This window comes from Doryrhamphus excisus, linkage group LG12 (assembly GCF_037039965.1).
Source record: "Doryrhamphus excisus strain RoL-2023G ecotype Guam linkage group LG12, RoL_Dexc_Guam_v1.1, whole genome shotgun sequence".
NCBI classification, from domain to species: Eukaryota; Metazoa; Chordata; class Actinopteri; order Syngnathiformes; family Syngnathidae; genus Doryrhamphus; species Doryrhamphus excisus.
In genome coordinates, this window is record NC_136368.1 from 15,244,467 (window position 1) to 15,268,934 (window position 24,468).

The 24,468-nt window shown below is 41.4% G+C and overlaps 1 protein-coding gene across 8 annotated transcripts in view; it reads right to left on the reverse strand.

Annotated features, from left to right (window-relative positions):
• Window positions 1-578: 578 nt before the first annotated feature.
• The window catches only part of lmo7a (LIM domain 7a), a 56,459-nt gene continuing 32,569 nt past the window's right edge, over window positions 579-24,468 (reverse strand). For 2 of the 8 annotated variants that reach the window (XM_078794997.1, XM_078794996.1), the window contains exons 8-30: window positions 24,003-24,195; window positions 22,527-22,773; window positions 17,045-17,074; window positions 16,063-16,177; window positions 15,653-15,792; window positions 14,427-15,051; window positions 14,107-14,358; window positions 13,446-13,560; window positions 12,783-12,944; window positions 10,521-10,696; window positions 10,230-10,293; window positions 10,040-10,096; window positions 8,766-8,791; window positions 8,586-8,693; window positions 8,427-8,513; window positions 7,287-7,813; window positions 7,033-7,073; window positions 5,858-6,016; window positions 5,230-5,407; window positions 4,784-5,092; window positions 3,618-3,726; window positions 3,204-3,306; window positions 579-1,724 (exon numbers count right to left, since the gene is read on the reverse strand). In XM_078794997.1, coding sequence (XP_078651123.1) covers window positions 1,702-1,724; window positions 3,204-3,306; window positions 3,618-3,726; window positions 4,784-5,092; window positions 5,230-5,407; window positions 5,858-6,016; window positions 7,033-7,073; window positions 7,287-7,813; window positions 8,427-8,513; window positions 8,586-8,693; window positions 8,766-8,791; window positions 10,040-10,096; window positions 10,230-10,293; window positions 10,521-10,696; window positions 12,783-12,944; window positions 13,446-13,560; window positions 14,107-14,358; window positions 14,427-15,051; window positions 15,653-15,792; window positions 16,063-16,177; window positions 17,045-17,074; window positions 22,527-22,773; window positions 24,003-24,195 — 3,846 coding nt within the window. In that variant the 3' untranslated portion in view covers window positions 579-1,701. The remainder of the gene's footprint in view (window positions 1,725-3,203; window positions 3,307-3,617; window positions 3,727-4,783; window positions 5,093-5,229; window positions 5,408-5,857; window positions 6,017-7,032; window positions 7,074-7,286; window positions 7,814-8,426; window positions 8,514-8,585; window positions 8,694-8,765; window positions 8,792-10,039; window positions 10,097-10,229; window positions 10,294-10,520; window positions 10,697-12,782; window positions 12,945-13,445; window positions 13,561-14,106; window positions 14,359-14,426; window positions 15,052-15,652; window positions 15,793-16,062; window positions 16,178-17,044; window positions 17,075-22,526; window positions 22,774-24,002; window positions 24,196-24,468) is intronic. The other 6 variants (XM_078795001.1, XM_078794998.1, XM_078795000.1 and 3 more) reach the window with 6 other exon arrangements.

A 24,468-nucleotide genomic window follows, 5' to 3' on the forward strand; every position in this document is an offset into this window, starting at 1 on the left:
TGTATTAACTGTTTGGCACTTTAATCCACAGTGCCCCTCACTGGTGAGTTGGTGTTATTGCACCCAAAAGACAGGACACCACAGGTACATTAGCACAGCTGTGAAATAATGTATCAAAGATTGAAAAAAATATGCTCTGTAAGGCTTCATGTTTGCTATTTAGGAGGTTTTGTTTTCCAAACAGATTGAAAGAAATTTCTGCATAGAAAAATCTAACGAGGGAGGTAGGATGGAGGAATTTGAGACATCTTAGCGGAAGACTGACAGAGCCAATTTCCATATATTCCTCCAGCTGTAATCCCAATTATGGAACGACAAGGACAATTTCCTACCTAGCCTTGCTGCAGAGAAGCTGAGCAATGGCAGCAAGCAAGCAGACAGGAGTATGAATATTCAATATATGCTAATGCAAATTGGATTTCATGTCACAGCAGGGTTTTTTTTGTTTTTTTTTTTAGGAGACGGCTTATCAAAAGTGTCATCAAATGCCGCGCCAGGAATCGAATCCGTGTGACAAATTAGTTTTGGAGAATGACAATGAGAGAGACGGTCCTCATTGAAATTATACCATCACTGCATTTTGAAAGATTAGCATTTTTATTTACATTTTATCTCCATCTGCCATTTAGTATCATATATTCTTCACAAAACAGCATAATATTCCATCTTATTATTAAATACAGCCTGGGTAATAATTACACAGTTCTCCCTGTTTGCAGACTTAAAGGCACACATTAAAAGGATGAGTGTTTAACACCACCAGGACAAAAAGCGGGAATAATAAAAAATAAAATTGCATTCAAAAAAAGGAGATGATCCTGTCAGGTTTTAGAAAATCCCCAAAAAGCTTTCTTGAAACATCTAATAATGGATCATTTAAACCAGTGGAACATGCAGAAGAACCCTTTTTTTCTCTAATACTTCATCATACAAATAAAAAACACACACCTTTTATGGAGTTTTTTTTTAGTGACAAAATAAATAAATATAAAGGCAATTAAATAGCTAATTAACATATTATTCATATGAATTTGAAAGTGAAATAATGTGTGAAATTGCTCATGAATAAGCATACTAAACCTATTTATTTCATGATTTTTAATTGTATTTTAATAAAAGGAATGTGGAATAAATTGACTTATTAAAATGTGTATGAATTAAATATTAGTTTATTCATTTCATCATTTCAACTGTAGTTTGCATTTCAATAATTGGGTGGTAAAATAGATTTCTGGTGAAATATAATTTAGTTAAACCTATTTTATTGAGAGCCAATTTATTAATTTCAGGATCCATCCATTCGCTATGCCGCTTATCCTTATTAGGGTCGCCGAGGAATGCTGGAGCCTATCCCAGCTGATTTTGGGGGAGAGGCCGGGTCCACTCTGAACTGGTCGCCAGCCAATCAGGATTTAAATATGTTTTGGATATCATTTCATAGGGTCCATATAATTATTTCACAATTTAATTCATATTTGTATCTATTTAATTGGCTTTATATTTATTTCAATTGAGGACTAAAAAATCCCTCCATATTTTCCAATCTCATTCTGTTTTAGTAAAGAACAAATGAGTCGATACTCAGGAATTAAGTCATGGAAGTTTACGGTTTAGAGTCGGATGTAAGCAACCGCCCAGGCTCCTCCTCAGGGGTTGTTGTAGCATGTGGTCTCCTCGTAGATCTGCTGGAGGACCCTCACGTTACATCGAGGTGGGCTGGCCAGCTGAAAGACACAGCACCAATGCTTTACAAAATGGAGGAATAGATCATTTGCCAGGTTTGCTTTACTGCTCACTTTAGCTGAGACCCTTGTTGCTACCTCATTCATTCATTCATTCATTTTCTACCGCTTTTTCCTCACGAGGGTCGCAGGGGTGCTGGAGCCTATCCCAGCTGTCTTCGGGCAAGAGGCGGGGTACACCCTGGACTGGTCGCCAGCCAATCACAGGGCACATATAGACAAACAACCATTCACACTCACATTCATACCTATGGACAATTTGGAGTCGCCAATTAACCTAGCATGTTTTTGGAATGTGGGAGGGAACCGGAGTACCCGGAGAAAACCCACGCATGCATGGGGAGAGCATGCAAACTCCACGCAGAGATGGCCGAGGGTGGAATTGAACTCGGGTCTCCTAGCTGTGTGGCCTGTGTGGTAACCACTTGTTCCTTATTATAAGCATTCCTATAAAATTTGATTTTTTTTTTGTAGAATGTGCATTGGGGCCCACATCAGATTCTCTTGCGAGACATACATGGCCCATGTGCCACAGGTTGCCCACCCCTGAATTACACGCACAAAAGCTTTTGTTACATGCAGTCTTTTCATTTTCTATGCCGCTTATCACAGCTTATCACAAGGGTCACAGGGGTATGCTGGACCCTATCCCAGCTGTCTTCGGACGAGAGGCGGGGTACACTCTGGACTGGTCACCAGCCAATCACAGGGCACATATAGACAAACAACCATTCACACTCACATTCATACCTATGGACAATTTGGAGTCGCCAATTAACCTAGCATGTTTTTGGAATGTGGGAGGGAACCGGAGTACCCGGAGAAAACCCACGCATGCATGGGGAGAGCATGCAAACTCCACGCAGAGATGGCCGAGGGTGGAATTGAACTCGGGTCTCCTAGCTGTGTGGCCTGTGTGGTAACCACTTGTTCCTTATTATAAGCATTCCTATAAAATTTGATTTTTTTTTTGTAGAATGTGCATTGGGGCCCACATCAGATTCTCTTGCGAGACATACATGGCCCATGTGCCACAGGTTGCCCACCCCTGAATTACACGCACAAAAGCTTTTGTTACATGCAGTCTTTTCATTTTCTATGCCGCTTATCACAGCTTATCACAAGGGTCACAGGGGTATGCTGGACCCTATCCCAGCTGTCTTCGGACGAGAGGCGGGGTACACTCTGGACTGGTCACCAGCCAATCACAGGGCACATATAGACAAACAACCATTCACACTCACATTCATACCTATGGACAATTTGGAGTCGCCAATTAACCTAGCATGTTTTTGGAATGTGGGAGGAAACCGGAGTACCCGGAGAAAACCCATGCATGCACGGGGAGAACATGCAAACTCCACACAGAAATGGCCGAGGGTGGAATTGAACCCTGGTCCTCCTAGCCGTGCCATCGGCCAATCAAAAAAAAAAAAAAAAAAAAAAGGCACTTTAACTCACTTTTGGATCGAACGTAGCAGGAGTTACAATACAGCTGTTTGTTTCGGATTCGGACTTCTGCCCCTGCTTCCGATCCACCGAGGTCTGACTTGCAGTCGAAGCACTGGCAGGAAAAAACAAGGCAAAAAGAGTTCAGACTGATTGGATAACTAAACTACTAATTAACTGACTAATTAACTGAAAGCCAGTTAATGAACTGCTAAGTTGCCAGATGTGTGCATCAAATGTAAAAAGCAGAGCGATGAACAGGGGGACAGTATATGGATATGTACAATATATATTCATATTTCATACATAGAAGGACGCAGGAGGACAAGGGCCCAAAGATCATGAAGATTACTTTAGGAGTATAGGAATGTAAATATTATTGATAATCAGCGACGAGGCAGATATGATCCAGTCCCGCCATCTCACCTTAAAACAGGTCAAATGGTAGCAGAGTCCCAAGGACTCAATAATCATGGCGGCTCCTTTGCCCAGCGTGGTGCCACAGAACGTACACACTTTCTTACCGCTCACTGACCTGCATGCATCACACAACACAAAGCTGTCACTCACACACAGGACACACACGCATGACGCACGTCATGGATGAGCACAAACAAGACAAATCTGTATATTAATCATAAAAGTTAGACAAAAAGCAAGAAAAAAAAAGTAACGGCAGACTTGAGTTGTAATATTATGATAAAAATGTTGGCATCTTGCCAAAATAAAGACAAAAATCATATTTGAAGAGATTTATGTAATCAAATAAATATGTACTGTTGTTACTGGTAAAAATATTACCACATATTACAATTTTAATATTGAAATATTATGTTTTTTTCCCATAATATTATTGCTTAATTATCATAATATTGCAAAGCTTTTGCGTGCTATCGAGACTTTATACTTTGAATATTACATTTTTTCACATACTCTCACAACAAATATTATGAGTAATCTTGTAACTTTTTCACATTATATTACAATTTTATTCTCATAATTTTCATTCTCATAATATTGCCACTTTTCATAGCACAACTCTCATACCATCCAACTTTTGAATGGAATATTACAAGATGATATCCTCGTAATGTTAAAAAAAAATTCACATAATAAATCAGTGTTGTTGTTGTTTTTTTTACATATTATGACTTTTTTGAGGTAATAGTACCACTTATTTTACTTTTTTAATTCTACAACGTTATTCTTGTAATATTATAATGGCTGGCTACCAGTCCAGGATGTACCCCTCTTCCCGCCTGAAGTCAGCTGGGATAGGCTCCAGCTTTCCCATGACCTTAAAGAATGTAATATTAGCACGTGTTTTGCTTAAAATTGCCACTTTTTGGACTATTCCAGTATTAAGACTTTATATATACAGTAGAAAATATAACCAGTATATAATATTATGATTTTTCTTTCTGTATTATTACGACTTTAGTATGTTTGTGTTGACGAAGGCGTTTAAAGTTGATTTAAATATGCCTATGACTCAGCATATAAACACGTTCGGCTTGCACCCCCATGAAAGCTGCACCTTCACCTGCATGAATTCTCGGTACACCAGAGTGTTGCGTTCAAGCCACGTTTACCTGCTGCGCTGCCGAGGGTCACCTGCATCAGAAGCAGGTTCTGGGGAGGTGGCGGGAGGCAGATAGGACGGCGAAAGAGAAGGCAACTGTCGGGACCAGGGGGCGGTTCCTGAAGACAGGCCTTGAAGGGAAGCAGGTAGGGTGTTTGAGCCGGACCGCCCCCCCTGGGGCCCGCCACCATAAACGGCAGTACCAACGGAGAGGGCGCTGTGCGGCCGGGAGTAGTTTGGGATATGGGAGTCGCTCCTGGGTGTCCACGACGAGCGCCATGAATTGTGGGGGTTATCCAGGTTATCAAGAGAGCCGCCCCTGCAAAGCCCCCCAAGCCAAGTTTAGTAGTCACATACCATCACCACTGAATCCATCCATCCCGGTGTGTTAGCAAGCCCCGTGTGTTAGCATTACCACCGCCGGCACCACAAAAGATGCTTATCACACAGACGTACCTGCGGGTGGATGGCAAGTCCTCCCGGCCGGGGGTCGTGGCGGATCTTTGGCGGATCCAGCTACTGTCTGTCAGCACGGGGGTCTTCTTCCTCATGTCATCCAGGAGCTGCTGACGTTGTAGCTCGGCCTGTGGTGCCAGTTGGGGACCCTTGGAGTCAAATAGGCCGCCACCCCTCACTGCACCACATTGGAACAAACCAAAAATGAGTTTCCAGGGAAATTTACTACCTACTTTATTCCATGACACACACCACAAAGAAGCAACTGACAGTGTTAGCTAACGATTGCATGTGTCCTCCAGTTTTATCCAAAAGGAGACTGTGGGCAGTGAGAAATTTGAGCACTACTAAAGTGGAGACTGTGTAGTATAACATTCAAATGGACATAGCTAAAGCACAGAATCAGACAATCTGATTCTGATTCTGATCTGAATTTTATTGGAAAGGAGACTGAGTGCAGCATTGTGAGAAAATCACATGTATCACCAATGAATGAACTCTTATACACCAAATAAAGCTACATAATGCATATTATAATTATGTGATTGTCATGCTGATTGGACAGTTTTGATTAAGAGGCAAATCACAGCCAGTGATTGGGTGCGGCGACAATGTGGGCGGAGCCAACCTCTCTCAGGCTCCCTGTATCTCATAACATTGAGGATGTTTCTCCTCTCCATCTCCAGCTCGACCACAGCCCTCTGACTCCTAGCCAGCCTGTCTGTGGAGTTCCTGGCCTGCTCCTCCAGCAGCCAGTGGACCATGCCGCCCGGGTTCACAAACACGGCTACGGTGGCGTACAATGTACAACAACATAGACATATATGCCACAACATTAGGCCCGCCTGCACAATCCTTAGCAGTGCTGTAGAACTACAGTTGTGGTTTTAAACTACATGAGGAACACACCGTTGTGTCAATTGTATTGAATGTATTTAGACCAGGGGTCTCAAACACGCGGCCCACGGGCCAAATGTGGCATGAAAGTTTAATGTTAGTGCGGCCCGCGCAAGTTTGATATGGATGCTGTATGGCAGGGGTCTCAAACACGCGGCCCGCGTGCCAAATGTGGCCCGCAGGACACTAGTTTGAGGCCCCCGCCTTGATATGAAAGTTTAATGTTAGTGCGGCCCGCGCAAGTTTGATATGGATGCTGTATGGTATCATGTACCCAGAAAAAAATTATTACGTTTGATTAATGTTCATGTTAAAGGTTAAATAACTGTTAATAGTTATCCTCCCTATCCGTGTGGAAGTGGTAAGTTTTTGGCTATTTAAGTTTAAAGGAAATAACTTGAAGGCTACCGTTTAGGTCGCTAGCTCTCTAGTTTGCGAGTTAGCATGTGTCTCAAGACCCTGCAGTTGCGCAATATGTTGTAAATAAAAAAAGTATAAATGTGACTATAGTGGTGTTTTGTAATGTCTACAGGGCTCTAATAATGCTTTGTTCATTATAATTCTTTATTTATATTTATATATATATATTTATATATTCTTTATTCTTGATTTGTTTATTTATTTTTCATCTTATTTTGTGTAGAAAAATAAAAAGTAAGATATCTGAGAACAGTGGAATGTTTTATCAGAGCTTTTCTTGAAGAAAATCAAAACCAAAGCAAAGTTTATTAATTTTTCTGTTTTTAATAAATGTGGTTTTTTTTTGGAAAACCTGATGCGGCCCAGTCTCACCCAGACCCTAGCTCCAGTGGCCCCCAAGTAAATTGAGTTTGAGACCCCTGATTTAGACCTATTTAGAGCTGTACCTAATATTGCGACTGCTAAGTGCTTATTAACAATACTGACCTTTTTTTTGAAATTGTTCCGCTTCATCAAACGACTTTGCCCTGCAACAAAAACCAAAATGGCTTGATTAAAAAAAATAAATAAATACTGAAATTAATACTATTACCAGTGTATAAATGGGAATGAATGTTTGGTGATGGTTGGAGAGACCAACAATAATAATGATACTACTAATATTACTACTAATAATAACAGTAACATATCATATATATAGTAATAGTAATGATGGTATTACTAGTAAGATGGACAATGACCATTGTTCCTTCTCTAGGCGCTGTTGCTCCTCAGCAGCTGCCTGCCTCCTCCTCAGCTCCTCCCTCTCCTGCTCTCTCCGCTTCTGCCAGAGGAGCTCCTCCTCTTCCCTCTGTCTCCTCTCCTCCGCCTCCTTCTCTATCCTCTTCCTCTCCTCCTCCTCCCTCTCTCTTCTTTGGCGCTCCAGCTCCTCTTCCCTTTGTCTTCTTCTCTCCTCCTCCTCCCTTATTTGGCGCTGCAGCTCTTCCTCCTTCCTCTTCCTCTCCTCCGCCAGCCTCTGTCGCTCCAGCTCCTCATCTCTCCTTTTCCTCTCCTCCGCTAGCAGCCTCTGTCGCTCCAGCTCCTCCTCCCTCCTTTTCCTCTCCTCCTCTCGTATTTGGCGCTCCAATTCCTCCTCCCTCCTCTTCTTCTTCTCCTCCTCCTCTCTTCTCTTGCTCTCTTCCGCCAGTCTCTGTTGTTCCACCTCCTTCCTCTTCCTCTCCTCCTCCTCCCACGGTGAGTAGGGCAGGGGTGAGTGTGGGCTGACAGGCTGCAGGATACACAAAGTGGCGTGATTAGACACATGATGGCGTGATATCATCAGCTCTTATTACAAGCACAGCGAGGGACAACAAAAGCGAAAGCAACATCGAGATTGTTCAACTAGAAAGTAGAAGTGACTAAAACGGGGATTTTTGTGTGTGTGTTGTGGAATGTCCACATGACCATAATAATTGCGGCAAATCACTTGCAAAACATTTGAAAACAGCTGATATTTTGGGGTATAAAACTGTTCATTTGTCATCGTTTATTTTATTTCATGTCATTACAATTTATATTAATACATTCAGTTTTTTTCTTAATTGTCTTTCTTGCTTTTCATTGTGCAGCAGCCATGTAATTATTATAATAAGTTTATTTACTATCAGCTTACTATTATTATGCAACAAAAAATCTTCATTATTGCTTATCAGTTTTATTTTATGTATTTTATTTATGTTAGTATTACTTGTAAAAATATATTTTTGTCAAATAATTTCTCTCTTTATTGACAAAAAAACTAAAATTACATTGTATTTAACACAATTTATTTATTTCATATAATTTTATGCATATTCTTTTTATCACACAAAAGCACAAAACATACTTTATTGTTGCAATACCTCTTGTTGTGCCACACTGAAGGAGATCTCCTGCTGGGCCTTGAGCCACTCCTCCTGCAGCTTCTCTTGGTCGCGTTTATACTTCTCCTACAGAAGACAACAATAACATTGGCACTGGTTGTACACCACAATTAATTTGACCTCATTTTCTTCTTGAACCTGTAGTAAGCGCTCCTGCTCCTTTTGCCATTTCTCTTGCCTCCTGCGCTCTTCTTCTGGGTCCCAAGACCAGCTTCTAGAAGACGGAGTGATGGATGGAACGGGTATCTGTGGATGGAGAGAATCAAATCAACATCATATTCATCGTTATACACACATCGTATATGATGTTCTACGTACTTCTGGCGTTGCAGAGTCTGTTCCTCCTTGAAAAAAGAGACACAATCAGTCAACATTTGTGCAACAGAAGGTGCAAGTTAACCTTTAACCATCCAGCATATTAACACGCAAGTTGATTAATCGTATTTATCATTCATTCATTTTGAAAAGTGGCATGTAAAGCAAGAAATGTCAGGCTCAGCCCACTTATTGATTCCTTCAACAAGATCACCCGATAAATAAATATCACGTATTTACATCGGACATCCATAGTTGTAAAAATCAATTGAGGGACGGTGAGCATGATAAGGTGGTACAAACATATCATCAGCATGCAGAAGGCAGCGTGAGTGACAGGCTGGAAGGTGCTGACAAAGCAGCGAGAACATGCTGGAGAACATGCTGGAGAACATGCATAACAGCAAAAGGAAAATCTATCTGTGCGTATTATTATACAATACATATTATACAATAATATACATATAAACATATTATAAATATGTTTATATGTAATGTATATAAATATAAACCATAATGTACATAATAGTATACAATGTCTGACATATTGTCCAGCCATTTTTAATTTTTAATATTTTTTTTTTATTTTACCCTCCATGGAAAATTTTATATTTTTCACCTGAATTACAAAAAATGTCAACTTAGTCTCAAAATATTTTTTTTCAAAAGAATAAATACTCCCCCATTAAAGACATTATGCGTTATAGTTATACAATCAAAAGAATCTTCAATTATTTAAAAAAATATTATTTTCTTTCATTATTTTACCTAAGAATGAACTTTTTTTTTTTGCTTCAATGCAGAATTTTGCCATTTATTCAACAATGTTGTTTTTCCCCCATTTAAATTGTAGCCATTTTGTTTTGATTTTGCCATACATTTGAATTTTATTGAAAAAATAGAGTATATAAATATGTATATATATGTTAATATTCTGAAGGTGGACATCCGTGTCCATGTTGTAAGGGACATATAAAAAAAACAAAAATCACGACACACCCAAGCATGTCAACCATGTTTACCACAAAGGTAGATCAGCACATTGACACCAGACTGTGAGACACCTGAAGAAGGAAAGACAGAGTTCTGGATCCAGACAAAACGATGGAAATAGCGAGGGGCCCAAGATAGATTCCTGCTGATTTCCTTATTTCTATACAATAATAACGGACAGGTGAAAACATGCAAAATAATCCCCATTGCAGAACAAATGCACAGAGACACGAAAAGAGACCAAAAGAGCTCCAACATTGCTTTTGAGACTTTTTTTTTTTTACCTTGCTCAAAAAACTCTGACCTCCGTTTTAAGTTTTTCAAAGAAAGGGGCTCTGAGTCTACACAGGAGATGGAGACAAACAGTTTTAATAAGACAATAAGACTATTACTGATTAGTGTTGGGCCCTGCAGTGTACATTCAGTCCAAAAGTCATCAATGCAAAACCCACAGCGATGTATGACCATCCTTACCGTTCGTCATTGTGATCAGTGACACTTTAGGGAAGCCGCCATCTACTCCGTTGGATGCCACATCCTGCATAAAGACATGACACAATGTGCTATTTAAACATATATGTACACCTAATAAGCCTTACTAAGCCCTAACGCTTACAAAAGACACATAGAAAGATAGAAAGACAAATAGAAGGACCCCTAAACCTGATTCATAAATCCTAATAACCTAATACCCACCAAAAACAGAATCCTAACCTTTACCCCACCAATTAGGTTCAAATGAATGTGCTATTGTGGTCCACTTACCACCACAGAGTGGGTGGGCGTCTTGGCAGAAGGTGATATTTCCCCAAGCGAGGTGAAATCCAACGTGTTAGCGGCACTGGTGTCAGGAAAACCTACAAGTATGGGATGATCCGCAGTGGTCAGATTGATGGTCTTATGGCTTTTAAATGGCAGGGAAGGCAGATCTCTGTCCCAGGCTGCTTGCAGATAATGTAACAATTGCAAAAAACAAACATAACACACATATTGTAGCATCACGTGATGTTATTATTACCTGTATTAATGTCCACTAGGAAGACAAATGTTCTTCAAGCACATTAAGAGAACTACAACAAGTAAGGTTATTGTGTTGTTATAGAGAACAGCAGCAGAGGGCGACAGAGAAACCACCTTCCTCAGCCATGCAGCCTTAGAAAGCTGCCATAAACCCACATAGTGTTTGTTACCTGTTACCTCCCCCAAGCACAAAATCAAGTGGTAATGTTTATAGTTGTTTGCAAGCAGCACTATGTAAAAAGTACCAGTTTTGCGCAAGGAAATAATATAAATGATGAGAAATTATTAAAATGGAGGGCTGCACGGCAGTCGAGTGGTTAGCGCACAGACCTCACAGCTAGGAGACCCGGGTTTGATTCCCCGCTTCGGCATCCCCTGTGTGGAGTTTGCATGTTCTCCCTGTGCATGCATGAGTTTTCTCCGGGTACTCCAGTTTCCTCCCGCATTGCAAAAAAAACCATGCTAGGTTAATTGGCGACTCCAAATTGTCCATAGGTATGAATGTGAGTGTGAATGGTTGTTTGTCTATATGTGCCCTGTGATTGGCTGGCGACCAGTCCAGGGTGTACCCTGCCTCTCACCCGAAGACGGCTGGGATAGACTCCAGCACCCCCGCAACCCTCGTGAGGAAAAGCGGTAGAAAATGAATCAATAAATGAATATTACAATGGATCCACATTCTACAACTTTCACAATAGAAAAATGTTCCAACATCCTTGTCCTGCGTCTTTCCCCACGAACCAGGAAGTAAATAGCCTGCTGATGAACAAACAGCTAAAAAATAAAATAAAAAATTATATTTTGTTTCAGAAATGTAAGTAATCCCTCCTTTATCGTGGATAATTGGTTACAGATTTGGCCGTGATAAGTGAATTTCTGCAAAGTAGAATCCATTTTTTAACACCCATACATTTATATTACCATTTATAGTATATACTGTACAATCAGAAAAAATAAGTCAAACAGATGGGCAAAAAAAGATCCTTTTTTTGTGAAAATTATTTTCCGTTTGACTTGTGGGGGACCTATCAACATATAGTATAGATTATCCTCTGAGTACCATATGCTATGATTTACGCTATTGACTTGGGCTTGGTATTTAGTATGTTGAGTTTTTCCCACCACCAGGAAAATAGCAGGGAATGCTGATAAGACATTAAAAAAAACACCACAAAAAGAAGGAACTAGAACCAAATGAGACAATATGCAAGCAGCGGCATGACACAAAAGAAGAAATGAAATACTAAAAATCTAAGGTCAACACAATAACACTTGCAGTCACCTCGCTCGCTTGGCTGTCATGGGATCATTCACGCATGATTCAACAAACACTTTATGGACCAATTTAGAGTGTCACAACCGTTTAGCAACGCAAGCGGCACGAGTGGCAGTGGCAGTGTCGGGAATGCAGGCTCTTTAATGCCCCTCCACCTGACACACATACTATAACCAAAACCAAGAATTGACGATGCGATATCACACAAATGGGACTATGGGTTTTGAAATCCATAAATCAAAAATTCTAAGTATTAGGACACACACCTCTTGAGTCATACCAAAGAAATATTTATACATTTTTTTCCAACCTAACCACTTGCTCCCAAAGACTTTTAGGGTTTTTTTGCACAAGAGGCACAAATAGGTAATGATGTAACTCTACAATAGAAGAGAGCATGTTTGATGTAGTTTTAAGCTGAAAAAACGACCAAAAGGTAGCAGACATTATATAGCGTAACCCCCAGGCTCACATTGAATCCTTTGCAGATGCAGTACAGACCGTGAAAGCGGGGCCTCACGATCCTTCTGACATTTTGGGTTTCAAACAGGAGGTCATCATTGTGAAGCACAATTCACCAAACGTTGGATTTTATGAATGGACATAAAAAGGTCCTTATTTTACTTCTTGTGGGTGCCCCAATACTTGTTCCTTATAGTATATGAAGTAAGAGTGAATACCTGAAACACACACAAACACACACACACACACACTCTTTGTAGATGACTCACTGTTCTGGCCATAACGCCGGACATCCATCACCAAACTGCCCTCTCTCAGGGCCTCGTCCATGCCAGCCTTCCAGTCCAGATAGCTCATGTCTGCCACCTGGTGGCCGTTCACCGTCAGCACCTCGTCCCCGGGCTGCAACTGGAACATTTCAGCTGGGCTACCTGTGGGAGGACACAATAATAGGACTGAGTCAGACCCTGACAGGGTAATATATATATATATATATATGCAGTATATAATGTCAGAACTACTGTTCCATGCTAAGTGTATTGTGAGGCAATCTCAGTGGAAACGGGAGGCTCAGACCCAGGAGGTCTGACACAGATGCTGCCCTACATAGCTTTGGACTCGGTCTAGAAAACATGATGCAAAATATATAATGTTAAGAGGAAAAATCGGTTGCATAAAGATGAATTATTAAAGAAAAAACTTTTTTAAGTTGAAATATTAAGTTTTTACATGCCCTGTGTGTTAGTGGTATAGTACTCATGTACTCAGACTCAAGTAGCTCAGAATGTATTCTAAAGACCAAAACTGCATTATTATCATTACCTGGGTTTTCACCTGCTTTGTCTTGTTCTCAACTCCTAAAAGTCCTGGTCAAACCTCCCATCATGAGGGCACCTTTTTATGAACGGTTTTGAGCAGAGTTTTGTCAATACCTGGTTGGACGGACTTGACGCGAGCGCCGGTCGAGTCCCACGCCGCCTCAAAACCGAAGTCTCGACTGCTATTGGGCTTTTGGTTCAAGCTGATCCGCATCTCGCAGGAGCTCTCCTACAAGGCAAGACCAGTTTTTTGAGGTTTAATGTACAAACTAGGAACACCCTGAGTAGAACTTCTTTGGTTTTATGATAATAATAACAATGCATTTTATTTGGAAGCGCCTTTTAAGGAGCCCAAGGACATTGTACAAAGACACAGTTAAAAGCAAGGGGTGGGTAAACTTTTTGACTCGCGTGGGGGGGTCCATTGAGTAAACAAAATTGCCCAAGGGGCCAGACTATATATTTGATACCCACATGCTATTTTACACTTATAATTCTAACAGTCCATCTTGAATTATTAGTTTTATTTTATCCGTAAAAGTGTCATGTGGTGGCATGTGGCCCCTGGGCCGTAGTTTGCCCACCCCTGGTCAAAAGTGATGCACAGATAATGTTAAAAAAAAAAATAATAAATGAATGAAATATGTAAAAAAAAATGTATGTCATGATAAATGACACAGCATCCATTTTTTCATACTTTTCTCTTCAGTACTCATAGCTGCATGATTATGACTATTATTAGTTTGTTCTTAGTTTTTGGTTGATCCATAATTACCTGGCTGGGATCCTTGGCAGGAACATCTTTCTTGACCAGAACTGGGTCGAATAGGATGTTGGAGGTTGAGATGACATCCTTCCTGGTAGTCTCCCCTTGCTCCTCCTCATCCTCACTGCTGTGGGCGGGGCTCGACTGAGACTCCGCCTCATCTTCTGGGGTCATGAACTGACGGTAGCGGCTGGGGACCGACGAGTTCTTGGAAATGGTGACTCCAACGTCCCCATTGATGCGGTTGTTGGAGTCGTCTGACTGTGGAGACAAATGAATCTTTGAATACCCCATTCCAAGTTTTACTACAGTATGACTCTGGGACTTACGGTGAAGGACCTGGTAAGTGACCCAACACGGGACGCCTGGGTCCCAAACGGTCTTGGTGCAACGACTGAGGTCAGGCGTGCACTATCCGATCTCTGGTAGCTCCTTGGAAGGGAGGCAGACACTCGAGATACCGCTGGAGGGTTGGCTTTCACGGCACTGGGTTGCGGTTGCCTGTACGTGGAACCAAAGGACGGGGGCTGCACATTAACTGTGCTTTTTGGTGCTGGCACCGTTTGTGGGGCTCTCGGAGCGGAGACAATGCTTGAAGTCTCCTCAGTTTTGGCAGTGCTGGTGTTTTCGAAGACGGAACTCCTGAGAGAGGATACAACTCCTGAGGGTTTGAGTCTGTGGATTGAGCTGAGGCTACCGGCGGTCTCTGCAGGGGCATCCACGGTGTCAGGTTCCTGCTTCGTGGATCTAACCCGAGTCTGGGATGAAGCCGGCGCATTATCCTCTTTCTGAGAAGGTGTAAAAGAGTCAGAGGACTGAAAAGGAGTGTCGATGGTGTAGCTTCGACTCAGGATTTCTCGGGAGCGAGGGGTTGGTTTCTCAAATACATCCATGTCGTCATCAAAGCTGAGTGCCTGGATGCGACTGCCGATGCTGCTGTTTCGCCTGTTGTCTCTGTTCACACAGCAAAGGATGAAAAGTTAGAAATGGAAGCAATATTTTTTTCCAAAACCTATTCCCCTAAACGTACTTCATGATAAGGAGCAAAACTGACAATAGGACAAAAATGTATGACTCCAAAAATGAATGTAATTTGACAAGAAACTGTCTTATGACCACAAAAATGACCCCTCATCTATTTTGGGTTCTGGCGCTCAGTTTGGAAACCCGTGTTTGTATATTGTTGTCTATTGTAGTCTAACAATTACAGGTTATGATATACCGTATTGACCAGCTTTGTGTGAGTGATAGGAAGTAAAGCTCTGATGGCTTGGTTGGTTTGCATGTATAAATGTATAGAACTTTGCTATAAAACTACCCACCTTTTTCTGTCTTCTGCTCAATATGCTATACTGCATGACAGGTCAATACATACTGCAGATTCAGTAGTATTCAAGAACACCAGATTTACACCAGAAGCAATAATACAATTATGTCACGTCACATGACCCTGAATATAAATTATATTTCATTGAAATAAAACATTATTTTTGCATGCATAAAGACAAGAAATACAGGAAATAATAAGATAAAATCTAATTTGAAAAAAATTTACCTGTCCTCTTGCATCTCCTTGAAGGTCTTGGACCTTCTATTGCTGCCGTATGTGATCTGCTCAACCTTCTCTCTCTCCTCCTTCTTCTTCACTATGTCAGAGTTGACGCTCTTGCGCCGGTTCTTCCATTTGCTCAAGTCCTGCGATGAAGAAAGGCACATTGAGGGGAAAAAAAAAGGACAGGCTGAACGTGTTCTATTTGTGTATTCTAGGCTCCTCCTGGCTCAACACCACTGTGGATTGGGGACTGTATGACCTAAATGCTGTTTAAATGCTTTATTATTTGACTATATGACACCAATTAGGTTTCACTAGACTGAGATACACTCATGTACTTACTACTACTAATAATAATAATAATACACAGATGTATGAAAGAGCAGATCCATTTGTGGTCTTTTTATACTCACATCCTGCCACTTGTCCTCACTCTGCTTGATCTGCTCCCGATACTTATCCAGCTCTTCATAGTGAGGCCGACGGGTGACCAGGGACTCTTCCGGAATATCACTTGTTGATTTGCTCCTATAAAGGGGCAGGGGAAATATGAAATACAATTTAAAAAGCTGAAAAGAGCTTCATTTAGGAAGGGCCAATGATGTATAATAAACATGGCACACGCATAGAACCACAAGAGCATTGGACATATAACAAATGTTGATATGATGACATTTGGCTCAAATAATAAACAAGTTGGCTCAGATGTACGTGATTCAAAGCCAAAACAAACATTTTGAAGTAAAAACTAGACTTATATCAAGATCACAAGGCACCTACAGATGTGACATTTGATTTTAAAAAAAAATCTTGAGGTGATTTATCATTTGAAACAAAAAATAAAAGAACTCAGGTACCCTGTGACACATTGGAATAAAAATCAGCCATTCTGACACAGATAAAATACATATAAATATACAACTGTTCTTGTTTTGAACATTTTGAGACAAATTTGTTATCATCAATGCAGTTGTCAAACAAAGCTTTTTTTTCTGTGCACACTGACAGAACAAAATAACAGAAAAAACAACAAAAAAAAGACCATAGAGGGGAGCAGGAAACCGAGCTGGTTAGTAAATGCTGCCCCCATGCCATCAAGCAAAATAGATTTACAAATTTCCCCACTGAGGGACGGATAAAGGCATATCTTAAGCACAACACAAGCAATAATGCTCTACTCACCTGTAAAAATTGATTTTTATTTTGTGCATATATACATATTTTCTCCCTTAGTCTTTTCAGGAAAGGCCTTGAGCTTGGATGCCCCGAAACACACACGCATGCACGCCAAAATAGGCTTTGTCATGTGTTAAGTATTTAGTACAGCAGCAGCAGTAGCAGCAAAAAAGCCAGTGAAATACGCTACATTCCTGGGAGTGGCCCGTGTCAACTCACCCTTCGAAACTGTCCGACGATTGCCGTTGTCTAGGAAACCACAAGGGAGAGAGGGTCGGGGGGGCCAGAGACATGAGTGTTTTAAATCAGCAAGTAAGTGTGTGTGTATGTTTCTAAAGTGACATCATAGCTTTAACCTTTGACACCGGTAAGTGACATTTTTGCGCCACCAGAGGAGGGAAAGTGGTGTAATAAATAGAGGTGAAGTATGCTTTGTATAATGGCTGCTTTGTGCTCGTGTGTGGGAGCAGATTGATATTACGATCCATCAGCGCTATGAGGAATTTGTGGCGCAGACCGCTCTACTTGAAAGTGATTTAGTGAGTTTTATTATGGTGTGAAACTCCCACTGTAGGTGCGAACATATGTATTCCATCACAGGACAATGAAATATATCTATTTTTTTATTTATTACTTTTTAATGTGGGTTAAAATGACATTTTTCTTGTTCTCTTGTTTCTCTTTTCTTGTTCTCCCCATGTGTGCGTGGGTTTTACTAACTTAACTGCAGATTCTAAATTGTCCATAGGTATGAATGTGAGTGTGAATGGTTGTTTGTCCCCTGTGATTGGTTGGCGACCAGTCCAAGGTGTACCCCGCCTCTTGCAATCAGAATGAAAATTAATATGTTGTCATTCAATAAAAAATAACCTTTCTTGCTTAATTATATTATTTAATAATAATAAACATTACAGATATTATATTCTGTATATTACAATATATTTCCGACCATAAATATATTATATACTAACTGATCAATGAAAAGTTGTTGCATTTTGCCCAAAATATCATTAAAATTAATATGTATAATTTATTACAATAAATACCATATATAGCAAGTGAGCAATGAAAAGTATATTTTTTAAGTTTTTATTTTATTATATTACTTTATAATAAAGTACATCACTAAATAGTATTTGTTGTATTTTCCCAACATATAAACACTCAGCATTCAAATAATATGCAGTATATATCACAATACAAGAAATAAAATTGATTATATTTGCTGTTCGATGTAACGCTGCAATTATTTTTTTAATTTTTTTATACTGTATATTCTCTCAGAAAAACAACCAAAATAAAATGTATGTTTGTGTTTGGATTTAAAGAGAAAAAAAAACACAAAATGTACTTTTTGTAGCAGATATAGAGCAACAAAACTCAGAATCATGTGCCTCCATTGTGATTCATTTCGACAACCGACAAGTTTAAAAAATTCCTCAGTACAGATTCAAATATAGTGGAACCCGTTAAGTCGACATCACTCAGATTGGCTAACTCCAATTTAAATGGGTGCATTTTGTTACTTTCAACAAGGGCAATGAAAGAACGGATTAGAAGTCTACCTCAAAATGTAGAACGGCTCTTTGGTCTTATGCTGACATTTTCATAGGTACTATGAAGAAGGTACTTCTTCCTTTGTATTTACTGATTTTGACATTACCACAAGTCTGCTTCTGCAAAAATACATGACGGATAATGATTATGTTAATAATACTACAACTAATGTCAGCATAAAAGGCTGACTTTTCATGTCAGACTTCAGACAAAAAGGGGTCAACCATGTATGTTGGACACTTCTAACTACTGTAATAAGAAAACCAAGGTGGACCAGGACTTGATGAGTCTTGAGTTGGTTGACTGGCAGCTTGTCAACATACACAGGCTGACCTTAAACAGGTTCCACTGTATTTCTAACTTTCAACAACAAATCCTACACCAAAGATGCCATCATATACTTAAAGACTTGAAAGCTACAGCTTGAGAGTGGCTAGGATCTCCACCATGAGCCTCTTCTTGTATCTCAGCTGACTAGCTTCCCTGATCGACTGCCACTTCTGTAAGTCACTGCCGTTACAGGAAGTTGGCACAGAGGGTCTTGTTTGATTGGCTGAGCTCTGCTGTGAACACGCTGTAAGCTTTCGGACCAGCATGTCGTCTGATTCGGGACGGCTCTCCTTTATGATGGATTTGTACTTGGATGTCTGCTGGGTGAGAGGGCACGGTGGGCACAGGAGTCTGGTTTTCAGATCTGTTGGGAGGTCCCACGGTTCAGGGATAGGCATCGGGGAGAAGTTGTCTGGAGCGCCTGAGAGGGGTCGTTTTTGCTGAGTTTGCTGGATTTTCTCCTTATGCTGGACCACGTCGTCTTGTTCAATGTCAGGGAACTCCTCTTCCTCCATGTTAGCAACATGACGCTGGGTGATGATATTGAGCTGTTCCTCAGACGTCCACAGGCGGCGCTTTGCAAACAATGGGGTCTTGACCGTGGCCAGCTCCTGGTTGGACTGGAAGGCAAGGGTCCGCCTCACAAACATGTCGTCGTTCTCCAAGTCGGGGATAATGCTCTCATAATCGATAGGATCAAGAGGCTCACGAGGGTCTTGGCGCCCGAAGAGGGGCCACTTCTGGCATTTAACCAGTCTTGGACCGGCGGTGGGGTCGACTGGGGGGAAAACCAGAGGCGGGGTCTCTAACTGGGTGGTCTTGGGGAGTGGTGGAGGGGAGTATGGGTGCATAGAGGGACTGCAGGAGGAGGCAGGCAAGAAAGACAAGGACAGAGAGGTGATGAGTGCATGCATGTGGACTAAAGATCAAGAATAGGAGAGAGGACACTTGAAGAAGTCTTATTAATACACTATTTGGACAAAAGTCTTGGGACTAGACCGGGGTGTGCAGCCTCTGACTAGCGTCTAGATTAGATTATTAATAAACTAGATTATTGTTTTGAGTAAGCTTCTAGTCCTGAACTGCTGCACACAAAAAGGTGAACATTTGCCTGTGCTATTATTTTTTGACAAATACACCACATGGTGGCGCTAAAATTACTTATGCAAGTTGCATTTTTATAAAATCAACTTTTATGTATGAAGGGAGAAAACAATGGTCAGTCATATTTGAGCTTGCTTAGCATCAGCTGCAAAACATCACTGTCCCATTGTAGTTAGGAGGGCAAGGTGAGGAGCGATGAGTAGCAGGGAGGAGACGTGAAACCGGAGGAGCATGTGAGTTGTCCGTCGAAGGAATGGTACATTTACATTTCGAAAACAACTTGACGGCACTATTCATAAAGGTAGAGTGATGTACCTACATTGTAAGGAGTTTGCAATTGCTTGGAAACAGGCATTGATACTAATGAGAAATTTTGGAAAAAAAAAAAGTTTGTGGAATGTCCAGGAGACCCAATACTTATGTCCATATTGTGTACTTAACAGGATTGTATACATAAATGTGGATCAAATGATTGGATAATTGATAACGATGATATTTTTCCATCATAATAAGGTTGTCTTCATAGTAGGAGTGTATTCTATTAGAATTAGACAATAGATGATGATTATTATTCTTTTATTTATATCCCGCCAACATCGTGCAGCTGTATAGACCTTTTCCCGTGCACGACGACTGCGATCTTGTGTTTGGGGGTGCAAGAGATGAAAGGGCTGGAGGCATCAGATTCGGAATCATCCGACAAGGAACCAGACTTCTCTTGGCTGAGGCCCAGGATCACAAAGTGAAAGGAAAAGGAAGGGTAGCCATGAAGGAAAGAGAAAGGAAGGTTAGTGAGGACAATGAAGCAGAGAATCTTAGAAAGTGAAAAGTTGAAGGTTGAGGAAAATGTGAAGCTAGGAGGAAGCAGGACTCAAACCTATTAGGTCACCACATTAAGTACACCTGCACTCATCTAATGAGATCCAATACAAGACTTCAGCCTTTACAGAGGTAATTCCCAATTTTGATGGGACTGTCAGAGTGGTATTTAATGGATAATATATTTATTATTATAGTGGTAGTGTGCAGTAGTAGTGGAATATTTTCAATATTATAATAATACCACAACAGTGCAGTGACCTATTCGCTTTCTTGTGTATGAAACTAAAAAATATTGCTAATAATTTTACTGGACAACTCTAGGAGGAAAAGCTAAACATTCTGAAATACTATTTTCATACTTGGTTTTCCATAAGAATATTGATATTTTACACGGTAGTGTTTCTGGTGTGTGAGAAAATCTATTGGCCCCACCCACTGGTTAGCATGTACAAATCTCATATTTTTGCAACATTTTTCTTTTCGGCACGGTGGTCGAGTGGTTAGCGCACGCAGACCTCACAGCTAGGAGACCAGGGTTCAATTCCACCCTCGGCCTGTGTGGAGTTTTCTCCGGGTACTCCAGTTCCCTCCCACATTCCAAAAACATGCTAGGTTAATTGGCCACTCCAAATTGTCCATAGGTATGAATGTGAGTGTGAATGGTTGTTTGACTATATGTGCCCTGTGATTGGCTGGCGACCAGTCCCACAACCCTCGTGAGGAAAAACGGTAGAAAATGAATGAATGAATGAAAAAAATGGTCTTATATTTGTGTCAGTGTGATATTTGGATTCATGTGTTGGATCTCGTTAGATTTCGCACCCAGTCCAGCTCCCTGTGAGTGCCTTAGGTTTCTTCCCATGTTGATTCTATTGGTCCCTCACACACCTGAACCCTTGCATCTGCTTGTACCACGGCCTCTTCTGAGAGCCAAGCCTGATCTTCTGGATGTGAATGTCGTCCTCCGGCGTCCATAACTTTGGTAAGAACTTGTGATATGGCGCGCAGCCACCAGCTCCTTGGGGTCTGGCTCCCATCTTGCGAGCATAGAGGTCATCCTGAACGGGGTCTGCGTAGCCTACCTCATCGTCTTCATCTTCGGAGTCATCGTATAGCTCCCTGAAAAGGCTGTCAGTGCACACCGTGGAGGGGCGCTCCACCCTCGGTTCCTCGCCGGGGCCGCCACTGATTGAGAGAGATGATGCAATCACACGTGTGAAAGCATTTTTCTTTGTGTTAAGCAAACACGGCACACCAGGCAATCAAGACGGGAAGGAGGAGGATCCTGGAGGATGACAGCTCTCAAACAAACGCAAGCTTGAACCCAAATAAAATGCTCCTCCAAGCGGATTAAAATGATAAAAATGAAGACTGTGCAGCTGAAAGTCGACCCAACAAAAACAGCCTTGTTAGCATAAAGTCCAAAGATGTCACCCGTTGTTACGATGATGAAATACAAAGGAAGCGTTCACATGTTTTGTGCTCTCGCCACACAACAAAACCACACCGCCGCTTCTCTGACCTGAGGTAGGCCACATTCTGATGAGACACAACACTGGGGCTCACAGAGGCAATTGCCCAGGGGGTCCCGGGCAGCCCCCTGCCCGCTCCTTTGGGGCTGATGGGCACGGCAAAGTTGGCGGGCGGCGCCGGCGAAGGGGTGTGGAAGCGTCTGCTGGCCAGGTCATCCAGAACGAGATCAGGGTCCGGCCGGTCACAGTCAGAGTCGCTGCCGCTTTCATAGCCCCACAGTTGGTGAGCGCTTGGGGATGAGTGACTTTTGTCAGGGGAAGACCTGGTGTCACTGAGGACACCACCAGGACAGGAAACACCAGTACCGACATGGACCATCAACAACATCCAAAAATAAAACCCCAGAGACCAATACCTGGTTATCGGGGCTTCGTCCTCATACACCGGATTGGTCCAACTGCGACGGTTGTCCTCAATGCGGTCGGCTCGCTTCTTCCTCAACGGAGCGGGCACATACCCTGTAGGCTTGTCTTTAGTGGGCAGGAACTGGTTGAACTGGGTGGTGACCTTCGGCGTGAGGACTACAGAGCGGCGGTAACTGACAGAGTCCTTGTTGTCGGCCATTTTGAAGGCTGCGTCTGCTTCAGCGTCGCTGAAACAACCTAAAGCGTGGACAGAGGGTTACGGGACCAATACTTTGGAAGACATCATCAAAGTTTTACAATAATTTGACAAACGGATACTGACTTGCCTATGTCCTGCTTGTGCCCCTATGAAGATGTTTGTTTTGTGGCGGCCATGTTTTCAAATTTTACACACATGGGCTTGTCCGTAACCAAAAAGTTATTTGGCTAAACACCCTTGTCTTTTTTCTGTGACCTGTGTGGGAAATTCTATGTAAATCCAACTAAATATTGTGTGTTCAATAACAGCTGCACCATGTGGGGTATTTGTCAAAAATAAAGACTAATAGCACAGGTAACACACCAAAATAAGTGCACAGTAATGGACACCACAATAGTCGCCATCTTGGCTACATAGCGGAAGGGGGAGGGACTAACTAAGTGGTTGCAATTTATCATTAAAAAGAACAGAAAAAGAAGGTAAATACTGCATGATTTCTGGTAAGTGCACAATGACAGTAACATTTTCGCACTCGGGAACTAAGTACACAGTTCACAGTATACATATTGACATGTACTGACAGAAGTATTTCATATGAGACACATGACATATGAGATGTGTTTATTTTTGTTAGGGTTTAACATTTTATGACTATTTAGAACCCATGTGCCACCAGTCAAATTCTGGAAGATTTAACAGATTTAACAGTTGTCTGTCACCCTCCCCACCCCCACCCCCACCCAAAAAAACACATTGTGGTCACCCCAAACTGTAAGTAACGGTGGTTGTAAAAAACAAAACAGATGAGTGGGAGAACAGAGGGGGAAAAGTGTATGTTCTGGCACTTTTGGAAGCCTGTTCATTTGCAAGTCCGTGTGGAGGACTGTGGAATGTCTCACTGTTCCGGTCTTATGAGGGGTGGATGCAGTTTGGGATTGGGAGTAAATGCAGAACGAGTAGGACTACTTTTTCCTTTTTCTCCTTCTTTTAATTCACACATGTTTATCATGCAAAATGATCACCGGTGACCTCTCTACAGTTTAACTATTCAACAAAAACATAAAAACATTCCCATTCAAGCAAACCACTAGAGGGCAGTAGGTGTTTGTTTTTCTACAAAAGTCAGCTTTTTCTTTATTTTTTTTTTTAAACAAATATTTGACTTTCCATAAAAATTAAGTTAAATATTGATGATGGGGCTTTGGGATGAAAAGAAGTTAAAACACACGCCGTAGGTGGTTCAATCAGTTACAAGACATCTCTTTACCTTCACTGCTGCCTTTGAGAGTGGCGTCCGATGAGATGCTGCGAGGTGGAGACCCCAAAGAGTCCAAGCTGTCTAGTGAGTCTTCTCTCCTGTGTCCTCCACCTCCTCCTCCTCCTCCCGGCTGCTCCGAGTACCAGTTATCTCCAAAACCGCTGTCTCGGACGTCCTTTTGACCTGACAATTCTTGGAGAGCCTGTCCAAGACACACACCCAAACATTCTGATTATGGAAAAAAAAAACATTATTTCAAGTAGTTATAATATTTGGGTGATCATGTGGATGAAAGACAGGCCTTTCATTTTTAACAGCTGTAGCACTCATATCCATTCATAACACTCACATAACCTTTCAGTTTCTAGAAAGGAACACATTTTTGGCACCAACCCTAAATTGTATTTGAGACTATTCCCTCATTTGCAACTATAATATTATGATTTTTTTTAAGTATATTATAGTATTTTTCATC